At 40.2% G+C, this 17,343-nt stretch overlaps 1 protein-coding gene across 1 annotated transcript; it reads left to right on the forward strand.

The window, feature by feature from the left end:
• The first annotated feature begins 419 nt into the window (after positions 1-419).
• On the forward strand, positions 420-5,641 carry LOC124969923 (uncharacterized). Its single transcript, XM_047532939.1, has 4 exons — positions 420-700; positions 1,112-1,347; positions 2,251-2,284; positions 5,559-5,641. Exons 1-4 carry the CDS (start codon positions 420-422, stop codon positions 5,638-5,640), a joined length of 633 nt encoding a protein of 210 aa, XP_047388895.1. The 3' UTR covers position 5,641.
• Positions 5,642-17,343: the final 11,702 nt, after the last annotated feature.

A 17,343-nucleotide genomic window follows, 5' to 3' on the forward strand; every position in this document is an offset into this window, starting at 1 on the left:
CTTGTTCATGTACTTTATTACTCCGTCAGCATTCACTGGGCAACTGCCCTGCACCAGGCTTCCTGCAGGATCAGAGGCCTCAGGATATGGTTCCCAGGTCAAGGGTCTCAGACTCCCTGGGGGAGGGAGTGCATGCTCATCCTAATGAGATTCAAACCCATTTAGAGACAACAAGGGAACTTTGCCTTCCTTCTCACCAGATGAGCAGGGCCAGTCTGTGCTCTGCACACCTGACACAGTTTGGTGATTGGCCATTTTGAGTTGCAGGACACGACTGTCCCTCCTGAGTGGAGGACTGATGTCCACGGAGATTAAAGGGCACGAGCTTCATAAGGTGAGAGGAGCACAGGCCTTCCCAGGGGACTGGCGGCCACCTGGCAAATCCCTTGTTCTGCACCAGGCATTGGTTATGGGGGGACATGCCAATGGCGAGAGAGCCTGGCCAGGTCAAGGAAACCCCAAAGCTCTGCAGGCGCCTCCCCAGTGCACAGTCTGCTGTTTGGCGGCTAATGACAGCTGCCTGTCCCCACCCAGGCCCACCCTGCATCACCTGGAAAGTGAGTCTTAAAGCTGCTGGACAGCGGGATGCAGGGTTTCCACCGCATTTCTATTTCCTGCTCCATCTCCTTGTGGGAATGCGTGGAAATTTTGCTCTGGAAATTCGGGGGTCACCTACAACCTCCCCTCTGCCACCTCCTCGGTCTGGGGTTTCTTGTTTCTCCTCAGAAAAAGTTGGATGCGGGCGGGGGGTGCTTTAAAATGAAACTTAAGAGTCTGAAGATAAAAAAGTTCAACATGAAAACCTCGGGACTAATGAGGCTCAAGCGCCCTTTCTCCGGAGACCTGGACCCTACACAGCCCTCACTTAGGGATCTAGCCTTCATGTCAACCGACTCCGCAGTCTCTTGCACCCCAAACCGCCGCCCACGGGCTCATGAATAATCAGATCAGTCTTCTTGGGCGGGGCATCGCTTCCTCATGAATAAACAACCAGGCCTTCCTGGGCGGGGCCTACACCTTCCGGGGTGGGGGGGCGGAACTCAACCTCATGAATATGCAAAGCAGAGGCGAGTGGCAGTTAACGCCCCCCTGAAAGGCGGGCCCCTCACAGCGGCTCTGGCTCCCAGGCAGATCCCTCTTGCAGCCAGGGCCGCCTCTCTCCCGCCCTTCCCAGGGCTCCCGCCGCGCTCCTGGGCTTCAGGGACCTGCAGGGAACTCATGCTGACTCAGGAGCCAGGGTGCGACCAGGCACCCGCACCAAGTTCACGGGGCCTCGGGAACTTGCGCCCCGGGTGAGGCGCCTAGGATGGCGCCTGGCGCTTCCTGAGGCGCAGGCCCGACCTCCAGGTGAGGCGCAGGGCTGGGCGGGTGAAGTCCCCTGGGACCTTGGGGCTCACAGGACAGGCCGCTGCGCTGGGGTTCCAGAGACACCAGGCCAGCGGCAGGGGGTGGGGGCGGGGCAGACTGGACCCTGGAGGGGCCTGGGGTGGGACAGAAGGACAGTTCAGGGATCCAAAGGGCCGAGCTCTCAGTCTTCCAGGGTGTCCTCCACCTCCTCCCTGAGTGACCCTCCAAGTGTTCTTTCTACATTAACCTTAATTATGAAAACAAAATCTAGATGGAGTCCCCTTGACCTGTCCCTGAGCTCAGTCCCTTCCCCTAGAAGTGATAGACTGCGTGCACCAGCTTTTAGAGTGAGAGGAGTGTGTAAGCACTACTTAGCCCTTCAGTGATGATTCTTTTTGCATTCCTCCTGGGCTTACGCAATAAACCAAAGCCTTTCTTAAAAAATTCACTTAGAGTTGAATTGCCAGCTATGATAAATCCAGTCACTGAACAAGGTAAGCTTTCTTTGCCCCTCATCACTGTTAAAATGTTTTGCTCTCACAATCCATTAAGAACTCGATGTTTAGGATTTACATTTACTTGAGATTGTATTTAAGATTTTGAGTGGTACATGCATTAATGTTACAAAAACAAATAGGTAATAGAGTATCCTTGCAGAGTCTGAATTTTTATATGTATATAGTACCCTGCAATGCAAGCCAGGCTGAAAATGTCCTTTTCTTTCTTTCTTTCTCTTTCTTTCTTTCTTTCTTTCTTTCTTTCTTTCTTTCTTCTTTCTTTCTTTCTTTCTTTCTTTCTTTCTTTCTCTTTCTTTCTTCTTTCTTTCTTTCTTCTTTCTTTCTTTCTTTCTTTCTTTCTTTCTTCTTTCTTTCTTTTTCTTTTCTAAAACTAATTTGGACAAAGGCTATGAGGAAGTGACACTGGGGCCTCACAGCAGGTAAGCTCCTCAGTTCATCCCCAACACTTATTTCCCCTGCCCACCCCACTTCCTGCATTTGGTACAGTCTGCAAGAGCAACAGACACAGGATATGTGTTTCTCTCTGGAGCACATGCTTGCTCTCTACTCTGGCATCACTATGATGAACAAAGGTTCATAAAATTTGGGACACATAGTTTGTATGGGATGTTTAAGCTGTATTGTGGAAATGAAGGACAGTCTGCTGACATTTATTTACATAATTTATCTTATGAAAAAGAACCTGAAAACTGAGGTTAAATGATCCTTAATATCTATATCTTCCCTGGACATGGTTGTGCATGCCTGTAATCGCAGGAGCTCCAGAGGTTGAGTCAGGAGGATTTAAAGTTCAAAACTAGCACCAGAACTTATTGAGACCCTGTCCCTAAATAAAATATTAAAAAGGGCTGGGAATGTGGTTCAGTGGTTAAGCATCCCTGGTTTCAATCTCAGGTACCACACACACACACACACACACACAAAATAAACACACACACACACATACACATTTATACACACATTTATATATCTTTATGGAATTTATTATCTGGTATTTGTATTAACTGATAGTAAAATCAAAACCATTGACAGATTATTTCCTAATAATACATCTTAGGTGTGACCAAATGCTTAGTGATATTCACTGTTTTCAACAAATTCTACTGTTTCAAATTCTAAAACTCTGAAGATGAATTTGAAACAAATTGGCCACAACTATTATGATAGCAGGAATGAAAGTGATTTCTGCAGCTATCAATTTGTATAAAGTAGAAAATATAATGTTCTACAGACAATGTTCTGTATTTTTTTAGAAAGTTACTGTTTGAACTGCTATGATTTAAAAGTGAAGCCCTTTTAAATAGTACCACCTACCCACCGTGAACAACTAAAGTTCAGTTTAGTATAAATTAAAGTTAAAAGATTGAAAACCCCAGAATGATACTCTGCCACTGAGGCTGTTTTTTGTAATTTTTTTTAGTTGTTGATGGATGTTTATTTTGTTCACTGATTTATATGCAGTGCTGAGAATTGAACCCAGTGCCTAACACATGCTAGGCAAGTGCTCTATCACTGAGCAACAACCCCAGCCCTGAGGGTTATTTTAAAATGGACATTTTTTTTTCTCTTCTCCCTCACTCCCTCCCTATCCCAGTGGGACAGAATTAGATTACTCTTCTTCCCCATCCACTAATCTGTCCTAGAGCACACACCTATCACAGGAGTGAAGAAATTCAAACTCGGCAATAGCACCAGCAGATCTAAGAAATGATTATCTCCCAAATTAACGAAGTAGGAACAGGCACACCTGGAATCACCTCTTTAAAAGCCTTTTGTTTTCCCTGATGGGCAGAATCACAGCCTCTGAAACAGGAGTCCTTTGTGTTTCTCCTTTGCTACCAAACAAATTAAAATTTGGCTTTTTTTTTAAACATAAACCTAAATGTAAAAGTATTCAGTTGTTGTATAAACAGTGCAGAAAGTCTAAATCAATTGGAAATTAGGTAATAAATTTCTCTCAATACCTTAATAGCAATTACATCTATTATATGTATCTATATTACTTGTTGAGCCTGTGTGTGACAATAACAGTTAACAAAGCGATGTACTTACTTATAATTAATCTTTATTTGTAGGTCCTTGGAAAGATCAATTATTGCTAGAATTAAGGAATTGAAATCAGTTGACTTGTATCTGTTTTAGACCCAGAGCTCAGACGCTGACACTCTCTGCTTCCTGTGCAGAGCTTGACCTTTTTACTCTGATCCAGTTTCTTCTGCCTGCAGGTTGGAGGTCTTGCCTGATTATATAACTTTCATTCTTCTATATGAAAACAGCCTTACTCTCTGTGTGGACCTGAGCCATAATCTAGTCTAAATGGAAACTGCTTATGATTTAATAATGAATATATTTGATAATGATGGAAGAAATGTCAAAGAGAAACTGAACAAAAAATTAGTTGGGTTAGTTTTTTTTGCAAAGGAAGTCTACTTTTTAAAATTCCCTTTTTACTTGTCAATTGATATTTGTTTTTTATTTATATGCAGTGCTGAGAATCAAACCTAGTGCCTCACACATGCTTTGCAAGTGCTCTTACCACTGAGCTCCAACCCCAGTCAGTACGTTTACTTTTTAAGGAACTGATGCAATCATCAAGGAGAAGGTGGGGTGACCAAGGACAGATTCCTCCTTAGTTCTTCTGGTCCTAATGTACCTGGGGTTGGGTACTAGAGGGCACAATATCAGAAAAGAGTGCACAGGAGGATATTGGGAGCAAGAATACTGGTATTGAAGAAGGGGTAGAAATAAGGCAGGGGTTCTGGGCAGGGAATTATTCCCATTGTGTTTTCATTTAATCAACTAAGTGCATGTGTGTGTGTGTGTGTGTGTGTGTGACATATATATATATATATATATTTTTTTTTTTTTTTTTTTTTTTTTTTTTTTTTTTGAGGGGAGTACCAGGGATTGACTCAAGGGCACTCAACCACTGAGCCAAATCCCCAGGCCTATTTGGTATTTTATTGAGAGACAGAGTCTCACTGAGTTCTTTAGCACCTCACTTTTGTTGAAGCTGGCCTTGAACTTGTAATCCTCCTGCCTCAGCCTCCTGAACCACTGGGATTAAAGGCATGTGCCACCATGCCTGGCTATTTTGTTTTTGTTTTTTTTTTACTGAAGTAGAATGTATCAAATTAGATAAATTTTTTTTTTCCAAACACGCTCCTCCCTTTCTCCACCTTGGTAAGTGTCAATCACTGACCACCTCATTGATTAAGGCAGAAACAGGGAGTCATCTTTGACAGGCCCCTCACTAACATCTTGTCACTTCTGTTAGCATCTTTCTTGAGCCTGCACAGGTACTTTTCACTGATGTCACCATTATTCCTGGCCATGACTGAAAACATCCTCTTCAATTACTGTCTTTTGCATCATGCAGTCTGGAGCTTGAGTCCTCCCTCTGCCACATGTTAGCTGGGTAACTTCTCTGAACCTTAGTTTCCTCTTCTATAAAATGAGAATACTAGTACGTATCTTAAAGGGTTGTTGTCAGAACTGTAAATGGAGTAGTATCAGCCATTATTTCTGCATCCTCAGGACATAGTTTAAACATCACTTCAGGTTTTTTTTTTTTTTTTGAATTCTTAATAAAACAGCATTTAATATTACCACTAGAATTTTGTGTCAAAAATATGTTTGTTAACTACTAGCATATTAGGACTTCATTTTCCATGTCTCACTTTATTTTGCCAGATCATTTTTGCCAGCTTTGGAAATGCCCAGCTCATCTTGCAGACTGACAATGCAAGACTGGCTGATGAGGCCTTCAGAATGAAGTGAGTAGAACAGATGAGTGACAACTGACCTTTCCCACCAGGTTCTCTTATTCCCCATTTTCCTGCCTCCATCAAGAGTAAATATTTTGGATCTTCTGACATTCACATTGTCCATACATTTGGTGTTTCAGCAAATGCACATAGGACATTCATTCTAAAAAGTAATTAGAACCAAACATAATTCACATTACATTACAAATCGCATTCTTAAAATAAGTTGCTTATCCTGAAGTCTATGGATCAGCATAGTTGTAAGGACTCAAAATTCAACATGGTAATTCTACTAATATCCTAAATTTGAATATTCAATGTATGAAAATGAACTAATAATGTTTTTGACAAGGTGTTAATTGAAACAGTTGTTTTCCTGATGGCACATTCAACTGAAAGATTAACCATCCACTTATTTTTATACTTTCATCTCCTTTTCCACATCCCATCCTTCCAAATGTAAGGAATACAGACTTCTTGCATTGTAAAATTTCCACACTAGAAGTCACGAGGGTGCTACTCTAAAATCTTGGCAAAGCTAATGAAGAAGTATGAATTTTAAGTAAATCATGAAGAAAATTAAGCAAGAAGAGTAACTGTTATTTAATTTTTAATTGTGGTTAGGATGCCATTAGAAACTGCACTCAGAGATAGAGGCTGCTCTTGTCTATAGCCGCAACAGCTAGCCAAGGGGGATCTGTTCCTGGGCTGCACAGTTCTAGTGGGGTTCTTTGCTGGTACAAAAGCATCATCTCATAATTTTCCCCTTTTCTTCTTTCCAACTGAACAATTAATTTTGATACTGTAAAAAAGAGGGAAGAAAGAATGGAAGGGAGTCACAGAAACCATGTCACACACTACAATGCTACTATTTCAAAAGAGTTCCAGAGATTAATGCACCAAATAGCTCTGAAGATGGCAGTGGCCTTGTCCAAATCATTGTGTTGAATCCCTAAACTAATTTTCAGTTATGAGATTGAGCTGGCTCTATGCCAGAACATGGAGGCTGATGTCAGTGGCCTACACGAGGTGCAGGATGAGCTGACCCTGGCCAGAGCTGATCTGGAGGTGCAGGTTGAGAACCTGACTGAGGAGCTGGCCTACCTGAAGAAGAACCATGAGGAGGTCAGAAGTTGCTTTTTTTTTTTTCCTCCTAGACCCCCAAGTACAATTTCAGGTTTACAAATCTGGAGTTAAAACCTGGCCTGTTAAAGTGGCCATTTGTTTGGCTGTGTCTGTGTGTGTACAGTGCTGCTGATGCTGTTGATTGTGGTTCCCACTAGGGTTTAACAAATTAGGAACACTTTGTTTATATCATTTTTGTTATTAGGTAATGAAATAGGTAATAAGAATTAGTTATCTTGATTTAGTGAGTTTGAAAAAATATATACTATTTCAAAAGATAGAAAATAAACAAATCTATCAATAATATATAATACTATCAATGCCACACTGGACTCTGATGGTCCACAGTGTTTATCAGAGGCTGGTGTAGAGAATGGACACCAGCAGCAAGTTTCTAAAGGAGTCTCTACTCAATTTTCAATGACTCATACAAACTCTGCAGGTCTAGGCACTGCTTGCAGTCCTTGGTTTGGCAGCTGTAGTTGAAATCCCTCCAGCAACATGCATATCAAGCCTCCCTTTCCTGTACAAACAGTGGACTCTACAAGTAGGGTCACCTAATCCTTCTGGTCCATGAGCACAGAATATAGGGTCGATGGTCACTTAAAGGGCCTGTGATATTATCTTAAGGTGTTTTTCTTTCAGTGTGCTCAAATAGATTTATTTTTTTGTTCTAATAAGTTATAAATGAGTATAGAATGCATTTTGTCACGTCATAGATAAATGGAGTATAACTTCTTATTCTTCTGGTTGTACATGATGTAGAGTTACAGCAGTTGTATAATCATATATTCACATAGGGTAATAATGTCCAATGCATTCTCCTATTCTTGCTACTCTCATACCCCTTCCCTCATTTAAGTCCTCTCTCTCTAATCCAGAATATCTCTATTTGTCCTTAACCAACCTCTCCTTTGTGAATTAACATCCACATATCAGAGAAAACATTTGGCCTTTGCTTCTTTGGGATGGACTTATTTCCCTTAGCATAATATCCTCCAACCCCATCCATTTACCAACCAATGCAATAATTTCATTATTTAATGCTGAGTAATGTTCTATTGTATATATGTACCACAGTTTCTTTATCCATTCATCTGTTGAAGGGCACCTAGCTCAGTTCCATAGATGAGCTATTGTGAATGGAGCTGCTGTAAACATTGATGTGGCTGTGTCACTGTTGTATGCTGATTTTAAATCTTTTCGGTGTAAACAGAGGATTGGGATAGCTGGGTCAAATGGTGTTTCCATTCCAAGTTTTCTAAGGAATCTCCATACTGCTTTCCATAGTGGCTACACCAACTTGCAGTCCCACCAGCAAAGTATGAGCATACTTTTTTTCCACACACTCACCAATATTCTTTACTGCTTATAGATTTGATGATTGCCATTCTGACTGTAGTGAGATAGAATCTCAGTGTAGTTTTGATTTGAATTTCACTAATTGTTAGAGATGTTGAACCTTTTTTCATACATTATTGATCGCTTGTATTTCTTCTTTGAAGTGTCTCTTAAGTTCCTTTGCCCATTTATTGATTGGGTTATTTGGTTTTCTGCTGTGATATTTTTTGAGATTTTGATATATCCTGGAGATGAATACTCTATCTGAGGGGCAGGTGGTAAAGATTTTCCCCCATTCTATAGGCTCCCTCTTCACATTATTGTTTTCTTTGCTTTGAAGAAGCTTTTTAGTTTGAATCCATCCCATTTATTGATTCTTGATTTTACTTCTTATGCTTTAGGGGCCTTGCTAAGGAAGTCAGTTCCTAAGCCACCATGGTAAACATTTGGGTGTTTTTTCTCCTATTACATGCAGTGTCTGTGTTCTTGTGTCTCAGTCCTTGATCCACTTTAAGTTGAGTTCTGTGCAGGGTGAGAAATATGGGTTTAATTTCATTTTGCTACATATGAATTTGCAGTTTTCCCAGAACCGTTTGTTGAACAGGTTGTCTTTTCTCCAATGTATGTTTTTGGCACCTTTTTCCAGTATGAGATAACCATATTTATATGGATTTATCTCTGTGTCTTCTATTCTGTACCACTGGAGTTTTTGTCTTGGTGACAATGCCATGCCTTTTTTGCTACTATGACTCTGTAGTATAATATAAGGTTTGGTATTCTGATGACTTCTGCTTCACCTTCCTTGCTAAGGGTTGCTTTGGCTATTCTGGGCCTAATTTTTCCAAATAAATTTTATGATTAATTTTTCTATTTCCATGAAGAATGTCATCAAGCTTTTAATAGTCATTCCATTAAATCTGACTAACGGTTTTTGTAGTATGGCCATGTTGACAATGTTAATTCTGCCTATTCAAGGGCATGGGAGATTTTCCATCTTCTCAAATCCTCTTCTATTTCTTTTTAAGGGTTCTGTAGTTGTCATTGTAGAGGTTTTTTGCCTCTCTTGTTAGATCAATTCCTCAAAAATTTTGTTTTGAAACTTTTCTGAATGGGCTAGTTTTCATAATTTCTTTCAGTAGATTCATCAGTGATGTATAGAAATGCATTTGATTTATGGGTGTTAATTTTACATTCTGCTACTTTGCTGAATTCATTTATTAGTTCTAGAAATTTTCTGGTGGAATTTCTGGGTCTTATATGGAATCATGCCATTAGTAAATAATGATAGTTTGAGTTCTATCCTATTCATATCCCTTTTATTTTCCTTTCATGTCTAATTTCTCTGACTAGAGTTTCAAAGACCATGTTAAACAAAAGTGGTGAAATGGGGCATTCCAATCTTGTTTAAGTTCTTAGAGGGAATGCTTTCATTTTTTATCCATTTAGAATGATGTTGGCCTTGAGGATTAGTACATACAACTTTTATAATGTTGAGGTGTGCTCTTACTATCACTAGTTTTTCTACTATTTTAAGCATGAAGGCTGCTGTATTTCATGAAATGTTTTTTCTGCATCTATTGAGCTGATCATATGACTCTTTAAATCTATTGATGTGATGAATGATATTTGATTTCCATATAAACATCACTTCTTTAGGGATCCCTTTCCTGCTTTGCTCAGTGCTGGCTCCCATAGGCCCCCAGACTGCTCTGCAGAATTCATCACATGAATCTGTCTTCTCACACCTGTCCTCTCCAGCAGGACATGTATTCTGGCCGTATGTGCCTAATGAGGTACCTGACATGGAGATGGAGCTCCCAGTGTTATATGACTGATCCTCACACATAGTTCTACCCAACTGTAAGTAAGTGAGCAGATGACCACATACATGAATGAATACTAAAGATGCCACTCCAGAGATTCCATTAGCCAAGGATGCTGGGGTGCTTGCTTCACCATAACCAATCCCTTCTGGAAGAAACACAGTTGGACAGATAACATCACCCCTGGCAGGCCTACCAGAGCCAGGGAACCAGGTTCCCAGGTCAACAGAGCCAAACTCCCTGCAGAATATGGGAGATGGAGCAAAGGGATGGCAGTAATGGGGAAGAAGGACAACCCAGAGGAAGGAATGAAAGTGGTACTCAATGATTCATTGAGCCAAAGCCACCTGATGGTTTGTCCTCAGGTCCTGGCAGCTCCCAACCCAGTCTTCCCCACTAAGATGATTTGGGAAACACATGAGGAGGCCAGTTCCCTGAGAAAAACAGGGCAGGACTGAGGGTGAGGGGTGGGTTTCATTTTGTGTGTGTGAACTTTCTGAAATAAAATACTATGGAAAGTACAAGAACTATATCTGTGCAGGTTGATGAATTGTACCATGAATGTGGCTGACACCCACCTCCCAGTGAGGACCTGCAGGATCCCCAGCACCAGGGAATCACACACATTTTCTGCCTGGCCTGCTCCCTCCACCCCTAAGGTGACATTGGCCCTAGCTTAATATTTAGCATAATATCAAAAACAACACAAAGTGCAAACAAGGCATTCAAATTTCTCACAAAACACATTTTCCCAGGATTAAAAAATATTTATTTGGATATATCATTTTTATATCCTTATGGGTATAACAGGGCAATTCAATCTATGTATACAAATTTTATCATGCAACATTGACTAAATTCCAGGAGGTCACTAGAGTATAATCTTCCCTTACTTTTTTGGTTTAATTACTTTGCATAGATTTCATACTGTGGCAGAGTCAGAGAAACTGTTTCTGCGTGCCTTTCAACAATGGAGATATTTTAGCATTTCAAGCAGTCATTGATGTACAGCAGATTAGGTTGGACAATGGAGAAATTTGCAGGAAGCAGGTTTATTTAAACTGCAGCAATCCAGAGGGGCTAATGCCAAAAAAATCTCAGGCTGCTGGGTCTAGATATTCTCTGAGACTTATACTCAGTAGATGATTATGCAACAGGATGGTTAACATAAGTTACTTTGTGTTCTACCTTCTTAGGAGGTTTCATAAGTTTTTTTACTGAGAAAACAGAAACTAACAATAACAAGAAGCTTTATTGCAGACTCACTTTTTCTTTTTTGATGTAAATGGGCACAATACCTTTATTTTATTTATTTTTATGTGGTCCTGAGAATCAAACCCAGTGCCTCACACATGCTAGGCAAGTACTCTACCACTGAGCCACAATACCAGCCCTGCATACCTAACTTTACAAGAAAGAGAAACCTGGCCTTCACAACAAAGAGGTGCTTAAACCAATCAGAGCATCATTAACTTCTTGGCTTAAAGCTTTATATAATGTCATATCTTAGGTGCTCTCTCTCTCCTTTTCATTCTTAATAGCTTCTTGCCATGGTAGACCCAATAGTTTTAATGTAAAGGGAAGATAAACATGAAAGCAAAAAATAAGTTAACAGCATAATCTCTACTATTTCAAGTCAGCTTCTGAATCCACCAAGAACAGAAAACCATGGTCCAAATAGTGAACTTGGATCCCAAGACTTGATGGCCTTTTAGGATTGAACTGGTTCATGTGCTACTTTCCTGATATTGACAGCTATGTGATTGATTGTTCTCAGTCCTGTAGTGAAGATGAAGGAAAGGACAATGTAGATGAGAGAAGTAATGGGTGGCAATGATCACAGTTTGAGTGCCATCTTAGAAGATGTAACTGTCCATTTGTCCTGTTGGTTAGTTTATCTTCCACCTTGCATTGACCAGTCAACCCCCAAGTGATTGAAGTAGGGCTGGTGTTTCTTCAATCTTTGGGTGTACACAGGCTGGTCAACTTCCAGAGAGACTAGAGCAGGGCTGTTGTCCTTCAGATCCTCAAGATTGTCTGGTATTTCCTTCTTCCTGATGGTCAACTGAAGGGGTGCAAATTAAGGGGGAAAGCTGAAAAAGAACATATATGCAAATAAGAGATTCTGTTTTCAGAAGGTCCCAAAACAGGCCCAAAGGGAGCAAAATACAGAATATATATCTGTGTACATGTATATATATATATTGATATATTTGGTGACACTGTAAAGCAGAGCGACATATTGTGGACCATGTGTGCACAAGAGAGGGCGCATCCCAGGAGGCTTAAACTACATAGATTTATCTCAATGTAACTTTCAACAAATTTGAAATCAGCCTATGATTTCATGAGCCTGAACTAACTTTATGCTTTCACTTATGAACATCCACATATTATTATTTGATCTAAATATGTGAAGTGAATTTTAACCCCCTACCTCACAGGTCAGTTGTCTTCCAAAGTTGCATTTCTAAGTGTGTTACCTTTAATCTCAGAACATTTTTCTGCATAAAAATAATGCCGAATACCTACCTGTCTCCCAAGTTAAAGTGATGCATATCAGCTTAATTTACCCCTGGCTTATCATCCTCACCATCTTTATTTTACCAGATGCAAAGCCAAGGGTTTACTTAGTTCTGAACCCTGGTCAATGTCACCCAGTTAAGAGGGATTTGAATTCAACTCTAACAACTCTGAAGTCTCTGCCTTTCCTCACCCTACTCTTTAGTAAGACAAAACTTGCTAACTTATATTTTCCTTTGTTGATAATCTTTTGGAAGAAGCCAAAGTCATTCAAAATATGGTAGATCTAAGAGGGTATTTTCGCAAAAGGCAGCTTTTCTCCAAGTCCAGGTGTGTGGAGTCCAGAATTCCTGGCTGTCCCCAGACTGTTTCAATGTACCTGGACCTCACGCTTCTGCCCAGAGGCCCAGTGCCCAGATGGCCCTGTCTCCATAATCCAGAGTTCCATTCAGGGAGGAGTGGGGATGTTAGGGGTAAGGGGTGTGGAGGAATGATCAGGAGAAAATATCAGAACTGAAGTTGCACCCAGGACTAGGCTCTCAAAGCAGCAAGCGATCCCTCTCCAGTCTGCCCCATGGGTCAAGGTCCACACCTGGCCGGCAGCCCCCAGACTCCACCCCTACCCCTCACCATGGACCCACCTAGCCACTTCTGCCTTCTGTGAGGACTGTAGCCTCTATTTAAAGTACTCACTTGTTTTCCTTGGGTGAGCTCCCTAGGTTAGCACCCCAACTCATCAAGGACCAGAAGGATGGGTGGCTGGTCCTGGGTGACAAATGCAAGTGACATGTGGTAGACACTTGTGAGGCAACTATGATGGAGAATGCCCATCTTTCAGCTCCTGTGGTCTTGGGCAGCCAACAGCAGCCCTGGGATTGAGTCACTGCAGTGACAGCATCATGGAATTGTGGTATGTGGTAGCAGGGACAGGAATATGCAGCTGCTTTGGGCATAGGGTGTCATGTGCCCATGGTCAGGAGAAGAGTATTGGCCTCAGGGCATCACTGGAGGTGTCTGCATCCAGCTGCAGTTTGGTAGTGCAGTTGCAACATGGTCATGGTGGTGATGGCAACAGAAGAGACAGAAGCTTTGGTGGAGTCAAGAGGTTTCCAGATATGAGCATTTTTGCCCTGCAGTTCTGCCAGGAGTCTGGATGTAGTTGTGATGAAGTTGGTATCCTCCCTGACAAGCACAGGTTGATCTTTTCTGCCAAACAGCTAGAAGATAGGCACACTCTGCCTCAGTACAACATCCAGAAAAAATCACCCTGCACCTGGTACAATATGGGGAATGCATCTTTCTTTGTGTGGTCTGAAAGGGTCTCCCATGTGTAAACTCATGATGGCTCAATTGCAGTCGAATTTTGGAGTCTTCCATTACTGGAGCCAGGCAGTAGTTAATATCATTTCCCATGTTAGTCTAGTATACTGACATATTTGTTCTAAAGTCATTTTGCAGCACACACAACGTAGTTGAGTGGGTTCTTTGTTTTATGAATTCAGTGAATGAATATCACAGACACCAGTAGTGGACAGATGAGGGTCAATTATCAGAATTTAGGAAAATAATGGAATGAAAGGAGATCTCCTTCATAAGTGGGGTTCCAAAGAGTGTGACCAGTGAGTGGTTGTTGTCTTCAGATTTATATGCATCTAAGGGGTAAAGAAAATCCACCCCCAGTCAAGACTGTGGCATGGCATTCAGTGACAATATCCTCTTTATGTACCATTTGTTCCAGTCAGTTGAAGGTCACTGTGTTGCAATTAGACCCTTTTCAGAGAGGTCTGGGCTCTAGGTCATAGATGTCTCACTCTCAAATTATGCTCAGCCTTGCAGGCATGATCTTTTTTTTCTGTTTCACCGTGATCCTCCTTTTCAAAGAAATCTGACTTTGGTGGGGCCCTAGTCTTCTATCTGCATACCCCAGCTCTTTTCTTACCTCCATCTCAGGGCCTGTGTCACCTTTTCTGTCTTCCATATTGATGGAGGTCTCCACAGCACACAGCCTCCAGAGAAGTCCTGAAGATTTGTTCAGTTGGTTAATTACTTTGGAGAAAAAGGGAGGAACATAATTATTTTGAATGATGTCAGGTATTCTCTACCTTGAGACATCCTGAAGGCATTTCTGAACCCCTTTCCATGGGGTTTGCCTCAAGTCAACTGGAGAAAGAGATCCTGAAAGTTCATAATATTTAAATTTTCTACCAGTTTTGTGCATTTAAGTGAAGTTCATTGCCAATCTTCAAAGGGATATGGCCTGCAAATTAGACCCCACCATTTTTGGCAGCCCTTTTATATTCAGCCTGATTTCAGCACAGAATTGGCACCTTTGGTCCCCTTTTTGATTGCCAGTAGCAAATCCAATCCTCTGAGGAATGGTCTGGTGAATGATGTAAACATGTCTTGCCCATAACGAGTGCCTTGGTGAAGAGCATCAACTATGTCAGACCCAAGCTGTCTGGTAATAAAATGACTCTGTAGGGATTTGCTTGAATTCACAGAAGTTCCCAATTCCTGGAAACCCCAGTGATGAGCTCTCTTAGCATTTGCACTCAGAGATTCAGGGGAAAATGCTTTGATTGAAATTCAAATTAAGATGAGAGGGGCAGGATGGTATATTAGGGGCACACAGCACTTGTCTGTAGTCCAGAGAGAGAATCCAAACAGCACACTGAGGTTTGTGGCCATGGGAGAATGCTCAAGATCAATAGAGGAAAAACTCCGACCTGAGGATCCCTAAGTATTGGGCTGGATTTTGATAGTGAGTGCCCAGTACTGATCCCAGGACAGGCAGCAGGGATAGGGCAGGGCTCCAAGGGAAGGGTTGGGGTGGAGGCAGGAGAGTCCCACTAAGCAGCAGAGGCACAGGACTCAGCACTGTGCAGCAGTGTCATCTGAACACATGGCAGATCTGGGACATGTATGGTGAACAGACTCTGGAGGTGTGTTCTGCCCTTCATTGCATATTCTCCTGGTGCCCTAACTAGGAGTGAGATATAAAAATGTTTTGACACATTCCCAAGTGGGGGTTAAAAACTGTCTTAACTTGTGTTTTCATGTTTCAGATATAATGTTAATTTAGGTTAACTAATTTATATTCATCCAAAAAATTATATGTGAAAATTTATAGAATACTATTCAAGTAAGAAACTAAGATGCATTTCAGAATTAAAACATCTTTCTTTAGTTTGGTCAAGAGACCGATTTCAGGGCTGGGGAGATAGCTCAGCTGGTAGAGTGCTTGCCTTGAAAGCACAAGGTCCTGAGTTCGATCCACAGTACCACGAAAAAAAAAAAAAGGGAGACCCATTTCAGAAAAATTAAGAAGTATACATAAGAATCTTAAAATTCTACTATTCATATATAACTACTATTAACATTAAACACATAAATTATAGATATATGCATTTTATAAATATAAAATCATATTAATAGTTTTAAAACTTTTAAATTATTTTAAATTGTGCCCAATATTTTTTTAATGCCAGAGTTTTTAGCATATAATTCATTTATCCAAAACCATATATTGGACATTTAAATCATTCATGCTACCTTAAAAATAGCTATCAGGAATATTCCTGCAACTCTCCATTTACAAATAAACATTATTTTAACATTAATTTCTGAAATATAATTTTAGATTAATGGCATATAAAATTCTAAGACTTAAATTACTTAATAAATTATTGTCCTGAATGATACTACCAATTCACGTTCTCCCCAACAATGTTTAAAAACACTATTTCCCCACACTTGGATCGGCACTACATTTAATGACAGTAAATATTACTCCTATTTTGTTAGGTAAAGTCTAGTCATTCTTTTGCTTCTTTTTTTATTATTAATGAGTGGTCCTGTGCTAACTGAACTTATATATTTGTTATTTCAAAAAATGTCTGTTGATAGGTTCTGTATCTTCTCTTAAAATAAAACTCTGCCTCTCATCTCATTTCAGGTTAAAATAATTATTCTAGTTCATTTAAATTTAAATTGAAAAGATTATTTTTTTCTATACAAATTACTATGTGCCTAATATAAACAGAAAATGCTATATACAACTGTTTAAAATTATACAAAATTATATTCCTTAATTCATAGGTATTATAAAAATTAAATATAATTTTACACTTATTCATTTTATACATTTTATATTGTGTTTTCCTTACTAACCTTACACCTCCTGTTTGTTAATGCCTTAAAAATACCAATTCTAATATAACAACTCAAGTTAATTTAAGGTGATAAGACCATCACACATAAAACAAGCAGGTTGTAAAACTGATTTTCAGTATCTGTACTGACTGCATTTTATAATTTTTTGCTCAGCCCATTATTAGAAACAAAATCAAATCATACATTTGATAAAAAGTAGGACTTCTTTTACTGTAATGCCCTCTTCAGCTTAATAACATTGACTTAACAATCCTCACATGCCTAACAAGCAAATTTACTAATTTTCCTGGCCAAATAAAAATATGTCTTTAGTCATTTCTTACTGTTTAAATATTTGTACAGTGTCAGGCCCTTGTCTACAAGTGAAGGCTAATGATCTTCCAGCCTATATCCAGTTTTTTTCTAGTTTTAGAGGATTAAAAATGGGAAACACAACCCTAAATAACCCCACTAAAACTCACAAAATTGTTTTCTAAATATGTTTTAACTCTGGTATTAAAAGTCTCAATACTTCTGAACAACACATGGAAAAATAGAATAAACCTGATTCAATAATTATATAGGGTAGAAGCTATGCTTTTTATTTCCAGAAAAAACAACCTGTCATCTTGGAGACAGCTGAAGGACCTGACACATCAGGCTGAACAGATAAGTCAACAACAGTGGGAAAATAAGACTCCAACCACAGTGTTTATCGCCACGCTGGGTTTGTTGAACTGTCAGGTA

This window comes from Sciurus carolinensis, chromosome 18 (genome assembly GCF_902686445.1).
Source record: "Sciurus carolinensis chromosome 18, mSciCar1.2, whole genome shotgun sequence".
Classification (NCBI taxonomy): Eukaryota; Metazoa; Chordata; class Mammalia; order Rodentia; family Sciuridae; genus Sciurus; species Sciurus carolinensis.